Source organism: Macaca mulatta, chromosome 5 (assembly GCF_049350105.2).
Source record: "Macaca mulatta isolate MMU2019108-1 chromosome 5, T2T-MMU8v2.0, whole genome shotgun sequence".
In the NCBI taxonomy this organism is placed as follows: domain Eukaryota; kingdom Metazoa; phylum Chordata; class Mammalia; order Primates; family Cercopithecidae; genus Macaca; species Macaca mulatta.
The window spans coordinates 1,462,728-1,488,039 of record NC_133410.1 but is presented as its reverse complement, the minus strand read 5'-3'; the positions used below and the strand labels follow the sequence as shown (position 1 = coordinate 1,488,039).

Below are 25,312 nucleotides of genomic sequence, written 5' to 3'. Positions count from 1 at the left end.
GGTCCTGGGGCAGCTGCTGCCCTTGGATGCTAACTGCCTGTGGGTGCCACCCTCAGAGAAAGATGGGCGACGGGACCCTTGGCCCTGTTCCAAGACAGAGGCAGGCTTGGAAAGGGCCACCCAGGTCCCAGAGCTGGGGTCTGTGGCGGGTGGTTCTGCATGGTGAAGGTGGCCCCAGCCCCACCTTGGCACTTCTCCTGTGGCCTCCCACACTCCACGATGAGGGCACAGCTTCCCTCTTGGTCTCCTGGGGAGTGGCCTTGCAGGAGATGCAGCCAGGAGGCATCAGGACGGCCCTGCCCACGGCTGCACACACAGCTCTACAGCCAGGGATGGAAATGTGGAGGGCCGTAGCAGGGAGGGCGTGGGCAGGGCAGGCACTCCGGGGAGCGGGATGAGGTGTGCTGTGCTGACCAGTTCAGGTGCCACGACACACGAGGGTGTGGAGCCAGCAGGGCCTGAGGCCACAAGGTGGTGAAACCTCCGCTCAGCTGTGGCCCTGTGGGGCTGCCAGGCACTGCTATGGGGGCCCCTCAAGGCAGGGTTTCGCCTGTGGTCACCCCAGGTCCTTTCTGTGGGGAGGGCTCTGGGCCACACAGCTGCTGTGAAGAGCCAGCTCCTGCCATGGGCTTCACTGTCCCCATGAGACACAGGGAGGAGGCCTGGCACGGGGCCACTGGCCGTGCCTGCTGCTGGGCATCAGCACCCAGGCTGGCCTCTGCCCCTGGCTGGTCCACAGGAAAACAGCCTCATCGTGAGCTACCAGGGGCCGAGGCGCCTTGTGTGGTTGGCTGACGTGATGGGTCCAGCTCTGTGCCAGGGGCCCCAGGCAGCCTCTCCGCAGCCCCCACCAGCACCCCTGCCCCACCCAAGCAAAGCTGTGGATGCACCACCCACAAGCCCAGGGGATGCGTGGTCTGAGCGCTGCGAAGGCGCCTCCCGCCCGAGCACACTCAGGCCGGTGCAAGGTCATGCTGGCCAGGAGGGGCCGCCTCTGCCCGGCGCACTCAGCACCTTCCAGGGGTGTCCAAGGGAGGGTCTCTGGGACAGCGATGGGTGGGGCCACCTCACTGGCGCTACCAGATAAACCTGCACCAGCAGGGACTTGGCACAGATGTGGGAGGGAGTCAGCAGCCTCAGGTGGCTTCTAAGCAAGCATTCTGGATTTTCTTGGGCGAGAAAAAGGCAATGTGAAGACAGAAACACAAGGCCGTGTGGGCGGCTGATGCCCCAGCGGACAGACCGCATGCAGGGATGTCGGGCTGGTGGGCTTTGCACTCTGGCCCTGCCGAGGCCTCACCAGTCACACAGGCCCACGCTGGGCTGCAGAGACACCAGGTCAGCCTCCCAGAGCCAGTGCTCAGAGCAGCCACGCTGGGACTGGGCTCTGCTGGGGCTGATGCGTGGACCTCTGTTGTGGCCACCTTTGCAGTCACCACCCTCCCTGAAGTCACCGCTGCAGAAATACGCAGGCACTGACCTGGGGGCACAGCCAGGCAAGGGAGAGACGAGGGGGCTCACTCTGTACCAGCCGAGGCCTGTGTCATGACACGGCTCCCCCAGGAAGCGAGGATGACGGTGCCTGGCAGTCGAGCCCCTCTTATCCTGGGGAATGCTCAGGGGCGTTCCTGACCAGACCCTGCCTGCTGCCCCTGCTGGCTGGCACTGCCCCTCCCAGGGGAAGGGGTGGGTGGTCCCCCAGGGGAACTCAAAGCAGGGGAGCCCCTGGAGGCCCCAGGTCCCTGGAATATCTTGGAGCTCAGATGGCCCCCCCCGAAAACCCTCACGTTGGGGCCACGCGGTGGGAGGTGGCCCAGCAGCCACTCTTACTTGGCGAAGACTTTTCTCCCGATGCGAGCGCGGGCCGTGTCGGCCTGAGCCTTCAGGTTGGTGAGGCTGGGGTACCTCCTCTTCTTCCCCCTGCCTTTCCCGCTGTACCTGGACGAGCCAAGATCCTGCCCTGTGGCTGCCTCCACATCTCTCATCAACTCAGGGTCCTGCCATTCTGCAAACAAAACTCACGCACTTCAGGAAACAGCTGGCACTGACCACAGCCCGTCTTGCCCGAGGCCCCCAGGAGGGGCTCCTGGTCTCGTCCTGACAGCGGGGCCGGGGGGGCTTGCCTACAGCCGTACCCTGGCACCAGCAAGCCCGAGAGGAAGCTCGGCGGGCAGGGTTCCCTGAGCAACAGGCTGGGGAGGGTGGGCACGCTGGCCCCCGTGGGGCGAAGGCGACACAGAGCTCGTCCCCACCGCCCCACACCCCCACAGGCCCCTGCCGCCCAGAGATGGGGAGCCGGGGCTGGGCCCAGAGGCCACTGCTAGGGCACCCATGGACCTCCCAGGCTGGAAGGTGGCCAAGGCCAGCGGTTGGCGGTTGGTGCCATCCGCAAGCTACTTCCTTGCCTACGGGCTGGACCGTGCCCCACTAGGCCAACTGTGCCCTGCTGGACCCGCCTGCTGGTGGGGAGGTATGTGCGGCAGGGCTGGGCCAAGCATGATGCTCAGCAAAGGGCTTTTCTTTTTCGTTGATCTAAAGATGACCTGGCCTCAGGCCTCAGAAATGCAGGGTGGCGCTCTCCTAGACAGAACTGCCCTTCCCAAGCAAGCCAGGCGTTGTCTGCTTGAGGCCCTGTGGCCGTGAGGGGACACAAACGTCACCAGCCTCACTAAGCAGCCTCCCAGGCTGACAGCACCCACTGTGCAGATGGGCACCGAGGCCCTCAGGCCCAGGCTTCCCGTGGGGTTCCCCACACAAGACTGAGGAAGGCCTCCACCAGGCGTGGTACTGGTCGGGCTCAGAGAGGCCACCCAACGGGACAGTGATGGCCGAGGGATTCACAGACAACCCCGGCTCGCAGAAGGGGGCTGGGCACTGATGCTCCAGAGGCACCTGCTCCTGCAGACAGGACCCCATGAGCTGAGTCAGTGGGACCAGGCCACGGGGGCGACCAGGCCACGGAGGCACATCCCTGAAGGGATGCCTACGCCTTGGACTGATGGCCAGGCCTCCCAAGCGGATTCTTTGAAGTGAAGGAATACGGGGCCCACAATTCAGATACAGAACGATTAATCCAAGATTAAGGAAAACTGTCCAAACAGTTTATCTCCCAGTAATAAGAAGGCGTCACAGTTTAGGAACCCAGTGAATGGAGCAATTGTTTAAACACAACGAAAAGGCGCCGGCACCCAGTAGAGATGGAGCGAGCGTCTCAGTGAAATGAAGGAGCAATTTAAAAGCCTTTGAGGAAAATCAATAGATGCTGGGAAGCGCCTTCCTGGGCGCTGACGGGCCCTGCAGCACACGCACATTGTCACTGAGGTTAGCGCCAGGGAAAGGAAAATTGCGCCGTGCGCGAGGGAGGCGGGGATCAATACTGTAGTTAGTAAAGAGATGCTATTTCACATCTGACTGGCCAGCGCTGGCCGCAGCCCGCGGCCTGATACCTGTTTGTTAACAAGTCACCAAGGGCTGGAAAACCAGATACTCTTCAGGGTTGACACAAAAAATAGGCACTTAATTTGCTCCTGAGTGTGAGCCCCCAGGGAAGGCCTCACCCAGAGACGAGCAGGTCAGGGCCCTCCCACCGCCCAGGGCCGAGCTGCTGCCTCTGGGCTTCAGGCTGCACTCAACATCCGCCTCTCATGACCGGAGTGCAAGATGCCCAGGAGCCACGACAGAGACGGCTTGGAAGGGCCCCCGGGCCCCCAGCACTGCTCTTCAAGACAAGGTATGACCCCCGCTTCAGGCCAGGGCCAAGCTGCAGGCGTGGCCACTCTCCAGAAGGGATTGAGGCTGGGCAGGGCTCACGCCTGTCATCCCAGCGCTGTGGGAGGTGAGGCAGGAGAATCGCTTGAGTCCAGGAGTTCACGACCAGCCTGGGCAATACAGTGCCACTCCACCTCCACCAAAAATAAAAATGCAAAACTTGGTCGGGCACGGTGGCATGGTAATTCCAGCTACTCGGGAGGCTGAGGCAGGAGGACGGCTTGAATCTGGGAGGCCATGATTGCGCCACTGCACTCCAGCCTGGGTGACAGAGAACGACCCTGCTTCAAAAAAAAGCCAAATCAGATTTAAAAAGGAGAGAGAGAGTCTGAGGCTGGCCAGGGCCTCTAAAAACAAAGTCTTCCTTGGAAAACAGAAACGCACCCCCACCCGGGGATGAGCCTTCGGGAGGCATGGGGGGCAGATGAGCCCGGGGGGAGGCAGGGCAGACAGATGGGCCCTGCTGATGTGGCAGTGCTGCCCCACAGTGGCCTTGCCGTCCAGAGCCTCCGGGCACCCGCACTCCTGCTGCCATAGCAGTGGCCACACGCCTCCTGGACAGAGCTTTGACCACTTGCACACTGAGGCAGGTGCGGGGCATGGCTGAGGAGGCCAGAGGGGTTCCTGGAAGTCACTCCGGGCTCAGCCCAATCAATTCTCTCGCCTCAAGGCCTTCACCTGCCTGAAAACACGAGGAAGCAGGACCCAGCCACACAGATGGCACCTGTGGCTTCGGGGCCCTGGGTGCCCACCTCCCGGTCGGGGTCTCATGAACACGTAACTCCCCCTGAAGCCGGAGACTCCTCTGGAGCTCCCAAATCCAAGACCCTCGGGGCAGCATCCCCTCCTGATTCCACCAGTTACGACCGAGGGGCGTGTAGCTCTGTGGACTGAGCTGGCAGAGTGGGTGCTCTATGACTGCAGACGTGCCCCAGGCAGCCAGTGGCAGAGTCCTAGGCTGTGCCTCCCACGGCGCCCGCCCCACCTGCCTGCCCAGACCTACCCGGGCGCTCCTGCTTCTGCAGCTGCCGCTGCTGCTCGCGAGCCCTGTCCTCCGGGTCGAGTGGCCTCCCTTCGTCATCCCTTGGAATGATCTTCCCGTGGAAAGGGCACTGCACAGCGAGGACATGGTGGCTGACAGCGGGGAGGGGTCCACCCGCCTCGACCACCTGCCCCCACCGCGATTCAGGCACAAACAGCGACCAGGGAGGGCAGCATCGCAGAGCCAAAGTGTACACAACCCTGGAATCCTCAGGGGAGGGCGTCCTGAGAGTCGTGTGGGTGGCTCTGTCCTCCCCCTGGAGCCGGGAGCTCTTGGGCAGCTGTGGAGAGTTTAGGCCTCTCTCACGCCAGCACGGCCACAGCAACCCCCCTGCACCATGCCCAGCTGCCAGGCTGGGAGCTGCCCTGGCCCCCCGGCCTCTCCTCACTTTTGAGGAGCCTAGGCCCAGCACAGACCCGGGCTGCAACCATGGAGGACACTGTGTGTCTCGGCCCCTGGACAGTCCCCAGGCCATGTACCCAAGTGTCAGACTTCAGGGCCCTGGGCAGGAGCCCCAGACACCATTCTGATGGCCAACAGCTAAGAAATTTCTGCCCACCATGGACAAGCCCCTTCCATGGGCTTCTCAGTGCTTCCCCACCCAGGGCAGGGGCAGGTGGGGCTCAGCACCCCTCCGGCTGCCCCACCCTGGTCCAGCCCACGCCCACCCCTGCCCTCAGGCCACGGCCTCACCTTCAGCCGATCTTGGCGCTCACAGAGCCGGCCGTCTGGCCTCGGGGCGCGACACCAGTGCTGCACAGGCTCAAACCTCCCTGCAAAAGTGATGTGGCGGCTCCGGAGCATCTCGGAAACGTCGGCATTGACCACTTCCTCCTCCACCTCGCTGGGCTTCCAGAAGCGGTGCTCGGAGTCAGATCTGCAGACAGAGCCAGAGGCCCTCAGAGCATCTGCAGGGATCCCAGAGGAGTGTGGCCAAGGTGGTGCAGGCACAGGAGAAGGCCAAACCACCGCAGCCCAGCCACCCCACCCTGCAGACAGCACTCAAGCAGGAGAACACGGTCACTCCTGCCTGGGTCTGAATTCTGACGCCACATGAACCAGCTGCGAGACCATGGGCACAACTGCCACCTGCAGGATGGGCTCTCCCTACAGGGCAAGGGCGATAGCTGCTGGGTCCCTGAGGCATGACCTTGAAGGTTTACGGGACATGCACACGAAGGTCGTCTTTCCACTGCAGGAGCGTAAGGACAGGGCGGTAGCGCACTCAGGAAAAGGAGTGGAGGCTGTTCAGCCCTCGGCAGCACAGAGGGACCAGGGGCTGGAGACCAGACTCCGCGGCCCTGGGTTTCCCAGGCGTCCCAGGTCTCCCAGGCGGGTCCGGTCCCATGTTCTGCTGCTGTCACCAGCCTGATTAGAGATGCTTTCCTGTGGATGCCACAGGATGGGGGAGATGGGTGTGCTGGCCTCAGAGGAGGCTGGCCTCAGAGAACTATGCCCCCTGCCCACCTGGATGCCCAGGCAGAGGAGAAGTGTCTGAGGGGAACTCACACAGACCCGACTGTCCCTGTGCTGCCACCAGGCCTCCTTCTAGGGCATACAGCCACACTCGGGGCCAGCAGGAACTGGGGAGGACAGATGGACAGTGCCAAGGGCTCCCAGTGATGAGAGACACCACTCACCGCCTGCTGACTGGGGAACGGCTGGCTCTGCCCAAGGCTCCCGGGCTGCCACACCCTGTGCCCGAGGGTGCTGGAGGAGCAGAGCCCAGCAGCTCTGCCCTCGCCCCGGGTCCACAGACAGGAGCACGGCCCCAGGCACGGCCCACACTAGGGAGAAGGACTAGCAGGAGGCCCTGCCCTGGGGCTGCCTGGACCTCATTTCTGCACCCACCTTGGTCTGGGATGAGGCTGGGTTGGGACAAGGCAGTGGGTGGGAACGCAGGCAGAAGGTGCTGCCTGGGGCCTTGGCCCCACTACAGGGAGAGGCATCTGGGGCAAAGCCCTGGTGGGCTGAAGAAGAACACCTGGCCGTGTGCCCTGCGGTCAGGAGGAGTACATGCGGCTCCCCCGAGGGTGCCTGACCGCCTGGCCAAACGCCTCCTGCCACACCAGGAGAGGCCCCGTGTGAGAAGCAGCGACGCCTTCTGCCACCCAGAACTCGGACCAGAGACGCCCCGTGGACCGCACTGACCCGGCGCACAGCAGCCACACCACGGGCTGCACCGCTTCCTCCCCATCCAGGCGCAGGGATACTCCCCTCGGCTGCCCTCGGCCCAGGACCACTGGCTTTCTTTTTTTTTTTTTTTCCAGAGAGTCTTGCTCCGTCGCCCAGGCTGGAGTGCAGTGGCACGATCTCAGCTCACCGCAGCCTCCACCTCCCAGGTTCAAGTGATTCTCCTGCCTCAGCCCCCTGAGTAGCTGGGATTACAGGCACCCACCACACCCGGCTAATTTTTGTATTTTTAGTAGTGACAGGGTTTCACCATGTTGGCCAGGCTGGTCTCGAACTCCTGGCCTCAAGTGATCTACCTGCCTTGGCCTCCACAAAGTGCTGGGATTACAGGCATGAGCCACTGTACCCAGCCGGGGCCCGCCAGCCCTCTGTGTACCAGCATGGCTTCATTCTAGTGGTTGCCTGTGGCCACGAGGCCCTCACAGGCAGGGGTCTTTCCAGAGGCTGTGGAGAACAAGCTGTTTCCAGGGCCCAGGGGCGCCAGCCCCATCAGCCCTGTCTCCCACCACGGCCTGGCCAGGCCCTGGCCTCCTGGACTCTCATCGTCTTGACTTCCTGGCTGAAAGGGGTGAGCCCAGGCTCTCCAGATCCCTAAATGTGGCAGAGAGCCAGAGGGCAGGACCCCTCCACTTGGCAAGGGAATGTGGGGTGAGCAGCCTCTGCCATCCTGGCTAGGGGCCAGACAGCAGGAGTGTGGCCCTCAACTGCCTATGGGGCATACATGGCACCCAGGTGCCATCTCCTGCACCAGCCCACACACCTCCACCCACGTGGCTGACACGGGGCCCTTCCCCAGCCCAGGCCACTGCCATGTTCAGGCTGCAACTCCATCAAGCCGGCCACTGCAGCAGTTTGCAGGCAGTTGGGGGAAACATCAAACCATGAGCTTGAGGCACCAGGTGCGTGGTGCTGACGGGCCAGGCAGGTGGAGCGTGAAGCCAGGCCTGCCCAGCAGGGCCCTGGTGCCATCCAGGACTAACCGGGTCCTCACCAGGAGCTGTTCAGGCCTCTCTCTCAGCCCAACTGCCCAGGGGGTCAGGGCAAAGCCTGTGGTCCTGGGGACAGGCCAGGCAGGCGGGAAGAGAGCCAGGCATCCGCTTCTAGGTGGGAGCTTTGATGGGTGTCACCTGCCAGGCTCCAAAACCAAGCGCTGGCCTTGGGGCACCCCTGGTGGCAATGTGTGGCAGGGATGGCTGTTTCTTCCCAACCTCAGCCAACTGCAGTTTGAAGCAGAACAAACTCAGTGGGCCCCAGGGCCGCCTTTAGGGAAGCGGTTTCTCGTCCAGCTGTTCCCAAAGGATTGATAACACTTACGTTCCACGGACGGCCCCCGACGCAGCAGCAGAAAGGCTCACAAAAGCCCTGCTGGGCTCCACGAGCTGACTCAGCAGGGGAGGCCCATCCCTGTGCCCCTCCAGGTGCCCGGAAGGTGGGGCAGAGCTGGGAGGTGGGGCCAGCTTCCTCAGACCCAGGGAGGCCTGGCAAGCCAGCAGCCCCTCCTCAGGCTGGGACCCTGGCTGTGTGCCCTGGTCGACTTCAGACACATGGGGACTCACTTGAGGATCTTCCCAGCTGTGGGGAGCTCCTGGCCCCAGTAGTGCAGGTCCACGCCGTAGGGCACCACGGGCGCCCGGGCCCGCTCTGCTGCCAGCTTCTGGGCCTCCTGTGGCTCTGGCAACACTCTGGGGGGGCTACAGAAACAGAGCAGGACATCCTGACTGTGTGCTGCTGGTGCTAGCCACAGCCACCCGCCTCTCCCTCTCCACCCTCACAGCACGGCCGGGGCCTCAGGTCGGCTCAGGTGGGCAATGGATTCCGCCACACGACACCCGGGCCTCAGAGCCACCACTGAGGTCCTGTGAGAAGCTCTGGGCCCTGGCTGGCCTCTGGTCTGCAGTTCTTCGCCCTGGCCCAGGGGTGACCTGACACCTGCCTCTCAAACCCTAGCCCTGGGGGCTCCTCTCAGAGGCACGAGCAGTGTCTGGAAGGGTATTTGTTGGCCCAGCCCCACACAGGCTCCAGCTGATGCTGGCACTGACAAGCCCAAACATGGCACCAACAGTGCTCACCCGGCCGGGGGTGCAGATCCCAGGCTTCCGCCAAGATATCCAGAGAAGGCACTGAGCAGCCTGTCGAGGCCAGCCAGTGCTCTGGGCAGAGGTTGTGGCAGTGCCAGGCAGGGGCTCAGCACAAAGGACACTGGGAGTCACCTGGCAGACGACGGTGGGGGCAAGTGTTTCCGGAGCCACCGCAGCTGAGCAGCCGCAGACGTGGGGTCCGACGCCTCCTCGTCTTTCCTCATCCTTGTCCGCAAGCCCCGCACAGCTGTGTCTTTCTCTAGTGTTGCCTCCAGCCCTGAAACAGACACGTGTCCACTCCCTGCCACCACTCCCACAACCCGCCAGGCACATCCGCGAGACTGGGCAGTTAGGATGCGTCTACGCGTTAGCATGTTCCATCTTCCGACAGTCCTGAGGTGGGTGCCTGCTATCTGAACCTCACGGGCGAGGGTGAGGCCCGGAGCAGCAGCTCAGGCCACGCTCTGCCAAACATGGCGTGCGTTGGGGGCTCCGGCCGTCTTGCCTTGTGGCCACACAGTTCACGCACTGTGCTACCTGGCTTTGCAGAAGGGCCAGCCTGAGCAGATGGATTTGCCAGGCTGTAAAGAAGCTGGGCAGCAGCAAGAGCCCAGACTGCCCAGCACTCTGTGCCCGTGAGATGTAGGCAGCCTGCAGCCCTCCCCAGCCCCCAGGCCTGAGGCGGCAGCCACTTGGAAAGGCCACCCACGGGGTGTCCACATGGTCCTCAAGGAGAAGAGAACGCACACTTCCACACAGGGTTTCAACCCACGTGTCACGCCGAGGTAAAACCGCGATGTTAGTGGGGATTCCAGCCCCTGCGTCCCCACAGAAACACCTGGGGCTGTACCACAGCTTCAGCAGGCGCCTCTGAGAGCCACGGCCCTGGCCCTGGCAACTCCCTCTCTCTGTCTGCCAGGCAGAGGCTGAGTTCCAATGAGCAAGATGCCGTCCCGGAGTGCCTGTCGCAGAGGGCCCAGCCCGCCGCCAGCAAGACAAGGCCATGGCGCTGTATCTCACCAACGTCCCACAGAGACAGACAGGGACGAGGCCACCAGCCCCTGGCCTCCGCAGCCCAGCGTGCACCCAGGGTCCCCGGAGCAGGACAAGGAGATTCTCCAACACTGCTGGGCCCTGACCTGCCTCTCCCCTCCTCCTGTACCACGTCCTGGGCTTGGCTCTCAGGCTGCCCTGCGGGGCTCACCCTGACCCTGATGGCGCCTCTTGGTCAGGGCAGGGGCCTATACTCCCTAGTGGCTGTCTGAGCTGGTGTCCTGGGACATCAGGATGGCAGGGGGCACAGGAGGTGCCAGCAGGCTATGGGTTAGGACAAAGGGCACCACCCACCTCCCCAAACCTGCTGTAGGAGCAACTAAGGCCTGCACTTGAGCCTGTCCACCCCTGTGGGCTGCCGGTCAGCAGGGCTCAAGACCCCAGAGGAACCTGGACTGCAGGGAAGCCAGACTTTGGAGAGCTGGCATGGAAGAAAGAAAACGGAGCGAGCAAGGCGTCCTGGCTGGGGCAGAATCCACAGAAAGAAAATGGACCCAGCAAGGCGTCCTGGCTGGGGCAGAATCCACAGAAAGAAAACGGACTGAGTAAGGCGTCCTGGCCACGGCAGAATCCACAGAAAGAAAACGGACCTAGTAAGGCATCCTGGCCGCGGCGGAACCCACAGAAAGAAAACGGACCGGCAGCCCGGGCGAGGAGGTGCACAGCCCATGTCATGCTCCCCAGAAGCTACGAAGACAGAGCAAGAGGCCAGGAAGGGAGGGGGGAGGGGGGATCCTGAAGACGCCTCCACTAAAGACGAAGGGCAAGGAAAACTGTCAGGTGCAGAGGACTTGCTGGATGGCTGAGGGGACCGGCCACAGCAAGAGTGAGACACAGGTGACCGCAGACGGCGAGGGAGGAAGCACGGAGGACCCTCTTAAGAGCTCCAAGGGGTGAGGGGGACGCGCAGGTGTCAGCATCCTCGTCTCTCTTAAAACCCCGGAGGAGACAGAAATAATTGGAGCGCAGAAAATAGTTGAAGAAACAATGAGCCACGTTTTCCCGGAATTGGAAGGCTCACTGAGAGTCAACGGAGACAGAGGAAAAACCATGGCTAGAGTCGCTACAGGAAAACCAAAGAACACCAGGGCCTGAGACAGTTAACACCGAGCACTGAGGTCAACCCGACTGCCTGAAGGATACAAAGAATTGATCCTGGGTGTGTCTGTGAGGGTGTTGCCAAAGGAGATTAACATGAGTCAGTGTGCTGAGGAAGGCAGACCCACCCTTCATCTGGTGGGCACCATCTAATCAGCTGCCAGCGAATATAAAGCGGGCAGAAAACCGTGAAAAGCAGAGACGGGCCTCGCCTCCCCGCCTACATCTTTCTCCCGTGCTGGATGCTCCCTACCCTCCAACATCGGACTCCAGGTTCTTCAGTTTTGAGACTCGGACTGGATCTCCTTGCTCCTCAGCCTGCCGATGGCCTATTGGGGGACCTTGTGGTCATGTAAGTTAGCTGATACTTTCAAAGAAATAAAAATTCTATTGACACAAGATTTTCAACAGCAACTGTGAATGCAAGATCTTAGAAGGTCACTTTGAAAGTGCGGAAGGAGAAGTTCAAGCTCAGAGTTTTAGAGCCAGCTAAACGATCGCTTCTTGTGTAGACAGAGGACGATGACCTCATGGAGACAAGTCCTTTTGAGGTTTGCCATGGTGAGGTCCGCTTTGAAAACACCTTCACAGCCAGTAGTCACAAAGAAAAGCCGGGGGGGTGGAGCAAGACATGGGCAGTGCCCTGAGACATGAGCACTGAGTGTGTAGAGACACGGGAGGTGAGTGCAGAGACGCGGGAGGTGAGTGCAGAGACGCGGGAGGTGAGTGCAGAGACGCGGGAGGTGAGTGCAGAGACGCGGGAGGTGAGTGCCCTGAGACGCGGGAGGTGAGTGCCCTGAGACACGGGAGGTGAGTGCAGAGACGCGGGAGGTGAGTGCAGAGACGGGGGAGGTGAGTGCAGAGACGCGGGAGGTGAGTGCCCTGAGACACGGGAGGTGAGTGCCCTGAGACACGGGAGGTGAGTGCCCTGAGACACGGGAGGTGAGTGCAGAGACGCGGGAGGTGAGTGCCCTGAGACGCGGGAGGTGAGTGCAGAGACGCGGGAGGTGAGTGCAGAGACGCGGGAGGTGAGTGCCCTGAGACACGGGAGGTGAGTGCCCTGAGACACGGGAGGTGAGTGCAGAGACGCGGGAGGTGAGTGCCCTGAGACGCGGGAGGTGAGTGCAGAGACACGGGAGGTGAGTGCAGAGACGCGGGAGGTGAGTGCCCTGAGACGCGGGAGGTGAGTGCAGAGACGCGGGAGGTGAGTGCAGAGACGCGGGAGGTGAGTGCCCTGAGACACGGGAGGTGAGTGCAGAGACACGGGAGGTGAGTGCAGAGACACGGGAGGTGAGTGCAGAGACACGGGAGGTGAGTGCCCTGAGACACGGGAGGTGAGTGCCCTGAGACACGGGAGGTGAGTGCAGAGACGCGGGAGGTGAGTGCCCTGAGACACGGGAGGTGAGTGCAGAGACGCGGGAGGTGAGTGCCCTGAGACACGGGAGGTGAGTGCAGAGACACGGGAGGTGAGTGCAGAGACACGGGAGGTGAGTGCCCTGAGACACGGGAGGTGAGTGCCCTGAGACACGGGAGGTGAGTGCAGAGACGCGGGAGGTGAGTGCCCTGAGACACGGGAGGTGAGTGCAGAGACATGGGAGGTGAGTGCAGAGACGCGGGAGGTGAGTGCCCTGAGACACGGGAGGTGAGTGCCCTGAGACACGGGAGGTGAGTGCAGAGACGCGGGATGTGAGTGCCCTGAGACACGGGAGGTGAGTGCAGAGACGCGGGAGGTGAGTGCCCTGAGACGCGGGAGGTGAGTGCAGAGACGCGGGAGGTGAGTGCAGAGACGCGGGAGGTGAGTGCCCTGAGACACGGGAGGTGAGTGCCCTGAGACACGGGAGGTGAGTGCAGAGACGCGGGAGGTGAGTGCAGAGACGCGGGAGGTGAGTGCCCTGAGACACGGGAGGTGAGTGCAGAGACGCGGGAGGTGAGTGCAGAGACGCGGGAGGTGAGTGCCCTGAGACACGGGAGGTGAGTGCCCTGAGACACGGGAGGTGAGTGCAGAGACGCGGGAGGTGAGTGCAGAGACGCGGGAGGTGAGTGCCCTGAGACACGGGAGGTGAGTGCAGAGACGCGGGAGGTGAGTGCAGAGACGCGGGAGGTGAGTGCAGAGACGCGGGAGGTGAGTGCCCTGAGACACGGGAGGTGAGTGCCCTGAGACACGGGAGGTGAGTGCAGAGACGCGGGAGGTGAGTGCCCTGAGACACGGGAGGTGAGTGCAGAGACACGGGAGGTGAGTGCAGAGACACGGGAGGTGAGTGCCCTGAGACACGGGAGGTGAGTGCCCTGAGACACGGGAGGTGAGTGCAGAGACACGGGAGGTGAGTGCCCTGAGACACGGGAGGTGAGTACCCTGAGACACGGGAGGTGAGTGCAGAGACGCGGGAGGTGAGTGCCCTGAGACACGGGAGGTGAGTGCAGAGACGCGGGAGGTGAGTGCCCTGAGACACGGGAGGTGAGTGCAGAGACGCGGGAGGTGAGTGCAGAGACGCGGGAGGTGAGTGCAGAGACGCGGGAGGTGAGTGCCCTGAGACACGGGAGGTGAGTGCCCTGAGACGCGGGAGGTGAGTGCCCTGAGACGCGGGAGGTGAGTGCAGAGACGCGGGAGGTGAGTGCAGAGACGCGGGAGGTGAGTGCCCTGAGACGCGGGAGGTGAGTGCCCTGAGACACGGGAGGTGAGTGCAGAGACGCGGGAGGTGAGTGCCCTGAGACACGGGAGGTGAGTGCAGAGACACGGGAGGTGAATGCCCTGAGACGCGGGAGGTGAGTGCAGAGACGCGGGAGGTGAGTGCAGAGACGCGGGAGGTGAGTGCAGAGACGCGGGAGGTGAGTGCCCTGAGACACGGGAGGTGAGTGCAGAGACGCGGGAGGTGAGTGCCCTGAGACACGGGAGGTGAGTGCAGAGACACGGGAGGTGAGTGCAGAGACACGGGAGGTGAGTGCCCTGAGACACGGGAGGTGAGTGCAGAGACGCGGGAGGTGAGTGCCCTGAGACACGGGAGGTGAGTGCAGAGACACGGGAGGTGAGTGCAGAGACGCGGGAGGTGAGTGCCCTGAGACACGGGAGGTGAGTGCCCTGAGACACGGGAGGTGAGTGCAGAGACGCGGGATGTGAGTGCCCTGAGACACGGGAGGTGAGTGCCGAGACGCGGGAGGTGAGTGCCCTGAGACACGGGAGGTGAGTGCAGAGACGCGGGAGGTGAGTGCAGAGACACGGGAGGTGAGTGCCCTGAGACACGGGAGGTGAGTGCCCTGAGACACGGGAGGTGAGTGCAGAGACGCGGGAGGTGAGTGCAGAGACGCGGGAGGTGAGTGCCCTGAGACACGGGAGGTGAGTGCAGAGACGCGGGAGGTGAGTGCAGAGACGCGGGAGGTGAGTGCCCTGAGACACGGGAGGTGAGTGCCCTGAGACACGGGAGGTGAGTGCAGAGACGCGGGAGGTGAGTGCAGAGACGCGGGAGGTGAGTGCCCTGAGACACGGGAGGTGAGTGCAGAGACGCGGGAGGTGAGTGCAGAGACACGGGAGGTGAGTGCCCTGAGACGCGGGAGGTGAGTGCAGAGACACGGGAGGTGAGTGCAGAGACGCGGGAGGTGAGTGCCCTGAGACGCGGGAGGTGAGTGCAGAGACGCGGGAGGTGAGTGCAGAGACGCGGGAGGTGAGTGCCCTGAGACACGGGAGGTGAGTGCAGAGACACGGGAGGTGAGTGCAGAGACACGGGAGGTGAGTGCCCTGAGACACGGGAGGTGAGTGCCCTGAGACACGGGAGGTGAGTGCAGAGACGCGGGAGGTGAGTGCCCTGAGACACGGGAGGTGAGTGCAGAGACGCGGGAGGTGAGTGCCCTGAGACACGGGAGGTGAGTGCAGAGACACGGGAGGTGAGTGCCCTGAGACACGGGAGGTGAGTGCCCTGAGACACGGGAGGTGAGTGCAGAGACGCGGGAGGTGAGTGCCCTGAGACACGGGAGGTGAGTGCAGAGACACGGGAGGTGAGTGCAGAGACGCGGGAGGTGAGTGCCCTGAGACACGGGAGGTGAGTGCCCTGAGACACGGGAGGTGAGTGCAGAGACGCGGGATGTGAGTGCCCTGAGACACGGGAGGTGAGTGCAGAGACGCGGGAGGTGAGTGCCCTGAGACACGGGAGGTGAGTGCAGAGACGCGGGAGGTGAGTGCAGAGACACGGGAGGTGAGTGCCCTGAGACACGGGAGGTGAGTGCCCTGAGACACGGGAGGTGAGTGCAGAGACGCGGGAGGTGAGTGCAGAGACGCGGGAGGTGAGTGCCCTGAGACACGGGAGGTGAGTGCAGAGACGCGGGAGGTGAGTGCAGAGACGCGGGAGGTGAGTGCCCTGAGACACAGGAGGTGAGTGCCCTGAGACACGGGAGGTGAGTGCAGAGACGCGGGAGGTGAGTGCAGAGACGCGGGAGGTGAGTGCCCTGAGACACGGGAGGTGAGTGCAGAGACGCGGGAGGTGAGTGCAGAGACGCGGGAGGTGAGTGCAGAGACACGGGAGGTGAGTGCCCTGAGACACGGGAGGTGAGTGCCCTGAGACACGGGAGGTGAGTGCAGAGACGCGGGAGGTGAGTGCCCTGAGACACGGGAGGTGAGTGCAGAGACACGGGAGGTGAGTGCAGAGACACGGGAGGTGAGTGCCCTGAGACACGGGAGGTGAGTGCCCTGAGACACGGGAGGTGAGTGCAGAGACACGGGAGGTGAGTGCCCTGAGACACGGGAGGTGAGTACCCTGAGACACGGGAGGTGAGTGCAGAGACGCGGGAGGTGAGTGCCCTGAGACACGGGAGGTGAGTGCAGAGACGCGGGAGGTGAGTGCCCTGAGACACGGGAGGTGAGTGCAGAGACGCGGGAGGTGAGTGCAGAGACGCGGGAGGTGAGTGCAGAGACGCGGGAGGTGAGTGCCCTGAGACACGGGAGGTGAGTGCCCTGAGACGCGGGAGGTGAGTGCCCTGAGACGCGGGAGGTGAGTGCAGAGACGCGGGAGGTGAGTGCAGAGACGCGGGAGGTGAGTGCCCTGAGACGCGGGAGGTGAGTGCCCTGAGACACGGGAGGTGAGTGCAGAGACGCGGGAGGTGAGTGCCCTGAGACACGGGAGGTGAGTGCAGAGACACGGGAGGTGAATGCCCTGAGACGCGGGAGGTGAGTGCAGAGACGCGGGAGGTGAGTGCAGAGACGCGGGAGGTGAGTGCCCTGAGACACGGGAGGTGAGTGCAGAGACGCGGGAGGTGAGTGCCCTGAGACACGGGAGGTGAGTGCAGAGACACGGGAGGTGAGTGCAGAGACACGGGAGGTGAGTGCCCTGAGACACGGGAGGTGAGTGCCGAGACACGGGAGGTGAGTGCAGAGACGCGGGAGGTGAGTGCCCTGAGACACGGGAGGTGAGTGCAGAGACACGGGAGGTGAGTGCAGAGACGCGGGAGGTGAGTGCCCTGAGACACGGGAGGTGAGTGCCCTGAGACACGGGAGGTGAGTGCAGAGACGCGGGATGTGAGTGCCCTGAGACACGGGAGGTGAGTGCCGAGACGCGGGAGGTGAGTGCCCTGAGACACGGGAGGTGAGTGCAGAGACGCGGGAGGTGAGTGCAGAGACACGGGAGGTGAGTGCCCTGAGACACGGGAGGTGAGTGCCCTGAGACACGGGAGGTGAGTGCAGAGACGCGGGAGGTGAGTGCAGAGACGCGGGAGGTGAGTGCCCTGAGACACGGGAGGTGAGTGCAGAGACGCGGGAGGTGAGTGCAGAGACGCGGGAGGTGAGTGCCCTGAGACACGGGAGGTGAGTGCCCTGAGACACGGGAGGTGAGTGCAGAGACGCGGGAGGTGAGTGCAGAGACGCGGGAGGTGAGTGCCCTGAGACACGGGAGGTGAGTGCAGAGACGCGGGAGGTGAGTGCAGAGACACGGGAGGTGAGTGCCCTGAGACACGGGAGGTGAGTGCAGAGACGCGGGAGGTGAGTGCCCTGAGACACGGGAGGTGAGTGCAGAGACGCGGGAGGTGAGTGCCCTGAGACACGGGAGGTGAGTGCAGAGACACGGGAGGTGAGTGCAGAGACACGGGAGGTGAGTGCCCTGAGACACGGGAGGTGAGTGCCCTGAGACACGGGAGGTGAGTGCCCTGAGACACGGGAGGTGAGTGCAGAGACGCGGGAGGTGAGTGCCCTGAGACACGGGAGGTGAGTGCAGAGACGCGGGAGGTGAGTGCCCTGAGACACGGGAGGTGAGTGCAGAGACGCGGGAGGTGAGTGCAGAGACGCGGGAGGTGAGTGCAGAGACGCGGGAGGTGAGTGCCCTGAGACACGGGAGGTGAATGCCCTGAGACGCGGGAGGTGAGTGCCCTGAGACGCGGGAGGTGAGTGCAGAGACGCGGGAGGTGAGTGCAGAGACGCGGGAGGTGAGTGCAGAGACGCGGGAGGTGAGTGCCCTGAGACACGGGAGGTGAGTGCAGAGACGCGGGAGGTGAGTGCCCTGAGACACGGGAGGTGAGTGCAGAGACGCGGGAGGTGAGTGCAGAGACGCGGGAGGTGAGTGCCCTGAGACGCGGGAGGTGAGTGCCCTGAGACACGGGAGGTGAGTGCAGAGACGCGGGAGGTGAGTGCCCTGAGACACGGGAGGTGAGTGCAGAGACACGGGAGGTGAATGCCCTGAGACGCGGGAGGTGAGTGCAGAGACGCGGGAGGTGAGTGCAGAGACGCGGGAGGTGAGTGCCCTGAGACGCGGGAGGTGAGTGCAGAGACGCGGGAGGTGAGTGCCCTGAGACACGGGAGGTGAGTGCCCTGAGACACGGGAGGTGAGTGCAGAGACACGGGAGGTGAGTGCCCTGAGACACGGGAGGTGAGTGCCCTGAGACACGGGAGGTGAGTGCAAAGACGCGGGAGGTGAGTGCCCTGAGACACGGGAGGTGAGTGCAGAGACGCGGGAGGTGAGTGCCCTGAGACACGGGAGGTGAGTGCAGAGACGCGGGAGGTGAGTGCAGAGACGCGGGAGGTGAGTGCAGAGACGCGGGAGGTGAGTGCCCTGAGACACGGGAGGTGAGTGCAGAGACACGGGAGGTGAGTGCAGAGACACAGGAGGTGAGTGCAGAGACGCGGGAGGTGAGTGCAGAGACGCGGGAGGTGAGTGCAGACATGCGGGAGGTGAGTGCAGAGACGTAGGAGGTGAGTGCAGACATGCGGGAGGTGAGTGCAGAGACGCAGGAGGTGAGTGCAGAGACTCGGAAGGAACACTGAGCACATGACTTTGTAAAGCTGACTCCCGCCTGTCCCTACCGAAACCCAAGTGTTCATATCAACCAGAGTGAAGTTGGTTCTGGACGACTCAATGTGACGGGGTGGAAGGAGGCCACACGTGGGGAAAGGGTGCTGGGTGATTTGTCTTATGCAGGAAATAGTACAGTAATGGAGAAACTCTAGAAACAAACAGTGAATGGTACGTATGTGTGTAAATCCTTTCCACAACAAGGAGTGACCATCCGAAGAATAAAAACCAGCGGAACAACGGGGCACATAAACGGTGGGAGAAAGGAGGAAACGAGGCAAGGACGGTGGCTGAAGTCGGAGAGGAAGTGCGACGGGTGGACGCACGACAGGCCGCCAGATGCGTCTTCTGAAGACTTTGTAACAACCATTAATTAAACAGATTCAGATTAATGAAAAGACAGACTCCGGAGTGGACGTCTTTAGCAATATGCCATCTAAAGAAGACCCACTTAGGGCCGGGCGCGGTGGCTCAAGCCTGTAATCCCAGCACTTTGGGAGGCCGAGACGGGCGGATCACGAGGTCAGGAGATCGAGACCATCCTGGCTAACACCGTGAAACCCCGTCTCTACTAAAAAATACAAAAAACTAGCTGGGTGCGGTGGCGGGCGCCTGTAGTCCCAGCTACTCGGGAGGCTGAGGCAGGAGAATGGCGTGAACCCGGGAGGCGGAGCTTGCAGTGAGCTGAGATCCGGCCACTGCACTCCAGCCTGGGCGACAGAGCGAGACTCCGTCTCAAAAAAAAAAAAAAAAACAAGACCCACTTAATACAATGGTTAGTGAAAAGTTGAAAATAAAGGGATGAAAAAAGATTTACTATGAAAACAGTGACCAAAAGACAGAAGAGGTCCTATGTGAGTACTAGAAAAACTAGATTTTAGGTAAAAACTAAGAGAGTAAAAGAAGGAATGTTTGAAGATGTAATGAACATGAACAGACACGTAACTTACAAATGCAGAGTCTCGAAACGTAAAAAGCAATCCTGAGGGGCTACAGGTGCAGAGACACCCCTGACTGTGGGGGCTTCGGCGAACCCTCTTGGGAAGTGGCCGTTAGGCAGAGAATGAGCCGTACCATGGAGGTCTGTACAGTACAGTCAAAACCACCAAACTAAGAGACACCGTGAGACCTCCTATCTGACACAGTCTGGCTCTGTGTCCCCACCCAAATCTCATCCCGTAGCTCCCATAATTCCCACACGTGGTGGGAGGGAGCTGGTGCCTCCTCCCCGTGGTGTTCTCGTGAGAGTGAATGCGTCTCACGAGATCCGACGGTTTTAAAAGCGGGAGTTCCTGTGCACAAGCCCTCTCCCTGCCTGCCGCCATCCACGTAAGATGTGACTTGCTCCTTCTTGCCTTCCACCATGATTGTGAAGCCTCCCCCATCATGTGGAGCGTTAAGTCCAATAAACCTCTTTCTTTTGTAAATTGCCCAGTCTCGGGTATGTCTTTATCAGCAGCGTGAACATGGACTAATACAATATCCAAGTCCTTCTCCAACACACATGCAGAACCGACGAGAGAAAACCAAGTACTAAGTCAACAGGGGCCTCAGTCACCTCCCAAGAATCAGCACCGCCCAGACTGTGTTCTGAGACCACAGAACAGAGCGTCAAAAACAGAGGCCGCCAGAGAGCTCAGACGCCCAGAAACTCATGTACACGTGATCGATCACACACACACACACACACACACACAGGTCCACGCACAGACACGCTCTCACTGAACATGAGTGAGCTGCAGAGCATGCAGGCTTTCTGTCTGTGCAGGCTGACTGAGTATATACACACACATCCATGTCCACACACGCACGTCCTGACAGGCATGCTGTCACTGAACACACGTGTGCTCACGGCAGGCTTTCCAAGGACACCCACGGTGCCTCCACTTACCTATCTGCATAGCCAGGAATGCTCTGTTTGGAGAAGAGCTGGGAGGGGAATGAGGAGGCGTGAGAAGTGGGGGTACTGCAAGGCTGCCTGTGCAGGGGCTCCCTGGGAGGGAAGTGGGTAAGGACAAAGGGCCTTGCTGAGGCCCTTGACAAGCATCCTGGAAACCAAGGAGGGAAAAACTGCTTCTCTGAAAGGGCTCACAGAACTTGGGCAGTCTGGAGCCACCTCTGACTTGGCTACCAGCTCTCTGGGCAGAGGTCAGTCTGGCACATGCAGAAACGCCACACCCTGTGCTCAGGGCTCGCCAGCCTGTGGCTGTGGGCCAAGTCCAGCCCACTGCCTACTTTCGTGAATAGGGTGTTACTGGCACACAGTCGCACCCATCATCTACATGCAGAGACAAGGCCTCGTGTGGCCCCTGAAGCCGAAGAGACTGAGCTCTGGCCCTTCACAGAAGGTGCCTGTCCCACTCAGGAGCTCTTTTGAGCCGTGCACAGCTGCACAACTGCTCACGGCTGCATGCCTGCTCACGGCTCCACACCTGCTCACGGCTGCATGCCTGCTCACGGCTCCACACCTGCTCACGGCTCCACACCTGCTCACGGCTGCATGCCTGCTCACGGCTCCACACCTGCTCACGGCTGCATGCCTGCTCACGGCTCCACACCTGCTCACGGCTGCATGCCTGCTCACGGCTCCACACCTGCTCACGGCTGCATGCCTGTGGGGCTGCTCCCATTTCCTGGGTTCCCAGGGGCTGAGAGCAGAGGACGTGAGACAGAGGCACCACAGAGCAGGTGACAGGGCCGGACCTCCAGCCCCGAGGCGTGCATCCAGGAGACACTGGGCAGCCCCTGCTCAGCCCTGGCACTCAATGCCGTGTCCTGGGTTTTACTCACAGACCTGCCAAGTGCCCCTCAGTATTCTGGAAATACACATGACACAGATACGGGCTGTCAGCACATGCGTGCACATACAGGCACGCACACGTACACACATGCACGCACACACACACGCGCACGCACACACGCACGCACACACACGCACACGCACACGCACACACACACGTGCATGCTCACAGTGAGGCAGGCAAGACTGATAAGTGAACAATGTGACATTTAGATACAATCACAGCCAAAAGATCAATATGAGAATTCCTAAGAGTTACAAGAATGAAATATATTTTTCATCGATTTGTTGTTTTAAACCATTAAAAAGATGGGTAAGCGTGTTACAGCAGGGTAAATACTTAGGGCACTAAAAACACTCCCACTTGCGCATCGCGTGGAAAATCAATCTCACTGACATACTTTCAAAGCAAAACCCCAAAAAGCAGACAGCATTCCTCAGGCACCGAGAGCACGCATTTTCAGGAAGAATAATGACTCCTGGAAAACAAGAGGCCACACGTCACAGCCGAACCCGGCCTGCCCCGCCCGCACGGCGTCTCACTGAGTCCAGCATCTTGGCTCAAATTCACTCCCACAGTTGTTTTTAGAAAGAATCATAAAAATGTCCAAATCCCCTTTTTTGTTTAAATTGGCCAAGTGGCACCTATTTGCCTGAAGCACCAAAGCAGACAGTGCGGGAGGGAATCGATGGCAGGAAACGGAGAGGCGGGGGCCTCTGCGCCCAGGCGGGCTGCCCAGCGCTGACATTATTGATTTTACCTAGTTCAGCTGGCCTTGTAATTAAAATGTAAATTTGAGAAAGAGATTATGTCCTGACAGAAATGGTAGGATTAAGGGGAAGATAAAGGCCCCTCAGTGAAAATTCAGAGAAAGAAATGAGCAAGCAAAAGAGCACGGGTTTCCTCCATGGTGTGGATTTAGACTAAATCTAACTACTTCAGATTCGCCCACGTTTAATTGAAAAAACAGCGACAGAATATAAACTCGTGTTATGGACTGAGCTGGCCCCGCGTCTGCCCCCATGGTTCCCGTCTGGTTCCTGTCTCCGGCACTCTTAGGGCCCCTGGGGTGTGAAGCTGAGTGGGGCCGGGGGGTCCCCTCTGCACACCCCAGAGGGCAGCTCTGTCACCAGGGCCTGCCCCTCCTTTGGGCCCTCCAGCCCTCGCCTGGGGCTGGTACAGCTGGTGCCGCACACTTGCACCCAGGCGACTCCCAGCAGTGCCGCCGAGGACACCCAGGCCAGGCCTACAGGGGCCGTCGGCACCTTCAAGGCTGAAGGCAGAAGGTGGTCAGCCTTCCCACTTCAAGAAGTCAATCAGTGGCAATAAAACTACCAGGGCCTCTGCCTGCCCCAGGCGAGGCTGTGATGGAGCCCCCAGCTTCTAAGGCACCCTCCCCTCCGCCGGGCATGCGTGGGCCCTGAGAGCAAAGGGGCAGATGCCATGCAGTGGAGGAGGCTCGGAGCCAGCAGAGGAGGGCGCTGTGGGGACCTGCAGCTGCAATGACAAGAACCGGCGGCCAGTGCCCCAGCTGTGCACACTTCCCTGGACCGGGACTGACCCAGCAGGGACAGCTCATCTCTGCTCTGCTGAGCCTGGGGCCTGAGCTGGAGACACACATCTGGAGGTGCCTTCACAACCAGGGTCAGGCTGGGACAGCCCACCGGTGGGGCTTAGTCAGGACTGCCACGCCCAGTGCCTACGTGTGACCCTGTGAGGCTAGGTGTACCTGCAGCAGGGCTGTGTCAGAGCAGGTGTCCCGGCACACCCAGCAGAGGCTGCGAGGCCTGTGCAGCTCGGTCCCTTTGGCTGGACGCTGTTGTGGATGGACTCAGGACCCCTGGGCTCCAGTGGGGAGGGGACGGCCAGGCCTAGTGACGAGTGAGCGCCGCCACCATTGTGTTTGGCCACAGGCCGGAGGGAGCCTCACCTCTTCTGATGAAAGGAGACCGCTCTGTTCTTTGGGGAGAGTCACCTCGTTTGAGTTTCGCTTCTGGCCTTGCTTTGGATAATTTAGAGCCACAAGTCAGGTTTTAGGGGAAGTGGGGATTTCTGCCTTTGAGACGCCACACATCACCCCGTCTGTCTAAGACATGTAACTTCCGCTCAAAGGGCTCAGAAGCCATCGTAACAGGTCCGTGCAGAGACCCAGGGCCAGGAAATGTCAGTGACACTATAGGCCAAGAGTCAGTGCCAGCTCCCAGACTCTGAAGACGCCCAGAAGGGATCCAGGAGATGAGGCAGCCCAGCAGGCCGGGTCAGGGTGGGCCTATGCAGACAAGATGGCTGCCTAGGCCCCGGCTGCAGAATCTCCAGGAGACACCTCTGTGCTTCGACTGGTGCTCATGGGGCTGGACCCACAGCCTGGTCCACCTGAGGGCAGCCAAGAGCCAGGAAAGAGATTGCAGCGGCCAACAGCGTGCTCAGGCACCCCTAGGGCCCTCATGTCAGGCATGGGGACTCCTGCCCAAGGTGGGGAATCAGCAGAAAGGCCATTTCAGGTGGACGCTGGAGTTGGAAGAACAGAGTGTGTGAGGTGGGGACGGGGGAAGCCCAATGAGGGCACAGCTGGGGCTGGGGCCGGCAGGGGACGGGGCCTGACACAGTGAGGTGGGTGCGGGGAGGGCACAGCTGGGGCTGGGGCCCAGCGGGGGACGGGGTCTGACACAGTGAGGTGGGTGCGGGGAGGGCACAGCTGGGGCTGGGGCCCGGCGGGGGACGGGGTCTGACACAGTGAGGTGGGTGCGGGGAGGGCACAGCTGGGGCTGGGGCCCGGCGGGGGACGGGGTCTGACACAGTGAGGTGGGTGCGGGGAGGGCACAGCTGGGGCTGGGGCCCGGCGGGGGACGGGGTCTGACACAGTGAGGTGGGTGCGGGGAGGGCACAGCTGGGGCTGGGGCCCGGCGGGGGACGGGGTCTGACACAGTGAGGTGGGTGCGGGGAGGGCACAGATGGGGCTGGGGCCCGGCGGGGGACGGGGTCTGACACAGTGAGGTGGGTGCGGGGAGGGCACAGATGGGGCTGGGGCCCGGCGGGGGACGGGGTCTGACGCGGTGAGGTGGGTGCGGGGAGGGCACAGCTGGGGCTGGGGCCCGGCGGGGGACGGGGTCTGACACAGTGAGGTGGGTGCGGGGAGGGCACAGATGGGGCTGGGGCCCGGCGGGGGACGGGGTCTGACACAGTGAGGTGGGTGCGGGGAGGGCACAGATGGGGCTGGGGCCCGGTGGGGGACGGGGTCTGACACAGTGAGGTGGGTGCGGGGAGGGCACAGCTGGGGCTGGGGCCCGGTGGGGAACGGGGTCTGACGCGGTGAGGTCGGTAGTGGGGAGAGGCGTGTAGGTCCCTCGGCTTCTGCCTGCCTGGCCAGAACCCCTGGAGAAGCAGCACGGGACCCTGGTCCGGAATGGGCCAGGCCACAATGGTGCCCAGAGAGAGGTCCCAGATGGCCCCAGGCATCTGAGGCTTTCTTCCAGACCCTCAAGCTCACACTGACCCCAGGAGCTCAGCCTTCACAGCCTGGGCCCTCACTGGGTGGCCCCGGGTCAGAACACAGCAGGACCCCAGTAAACAGGACCATACAAATGGAAGATCGTTAGAAGCCTGGTTGTGCTAATCTGGCATGACACCCTTAATGGGTCATAACTTCACACATGAGTTGTCTAATCATCTAAATTCTCTTAACAAATTTACATCTCTTCTTATACTCTGATTCAAACCAACTTGCCCATTTCACACAAAAGCTGAGGGTCTTGTTTTCATTTGCTTCCCCTCCATGCAAACACCACTGTGGGCACTCTGGGGAACTTGAAGAGTAGACCCACCTGGGCCCACGCCCCTCCTTGAGGGCCAAAATCCTGGGTGTGGCATGGGAACGTGGCTTTGGGAGGTATTTTTGAAAAACCTAAGCCCTCGATGGCACAGCACAGGCTGTGGCAGCACTCAGCACCTCCCGAGTGCTCCCTGAGAATGACAGGAGCTCCCTGCTGTGGAGGGCACAGCAGCCCTGGGCCCAGACCC

The 25,312-nt window shown here is 61.7% G+C and overlaps 1 protein-coding gene across 7 annotated transcripts in view; it reads right to left on the bottom strand.

Moving 5' to 3' along the window:
* Positions 1-25,312, bottom strand: part of UVSSA (UV stimulated scaffold protein A) — a 47,765-nt gene that overhangs the window by 2,546 nt on the left and 19,907 nt on the right. For 4 of the 7 annotated variants that reach the window (XM_015137813.3, XM_015137812.3, XM_028848213.2 and 1 more), the window contains 5 exons: positions 9,214-9,358; positions 8,560-8,694; positions 5,504-5,687; positions 4,772-4,880; positions 1,831-2,005 (listed from right to left, as the gene is read on the bottom strand). In XM_015137813.3, coding sequence (XP_014993299.3) covers positions 1,831-2,005; positions 4,772-4,880; positions 5,504-5,687; positions 8,560-8,694; positions 9,214-9,358 — 748 coding nt within the window. Of the gene's footprint in view, positions 1-184; positions 2,006-4,771; positions 4,881-5,503; positions 5,719-8,559; positions 8,695-9,213; positions 9,359-25,312 lie in introns of all 7 variants that reach the window. The other 3 variants (XR_013417652.1, XR_003729499.2, XR_013417651.1) reach the window with 3 other exon arrangements.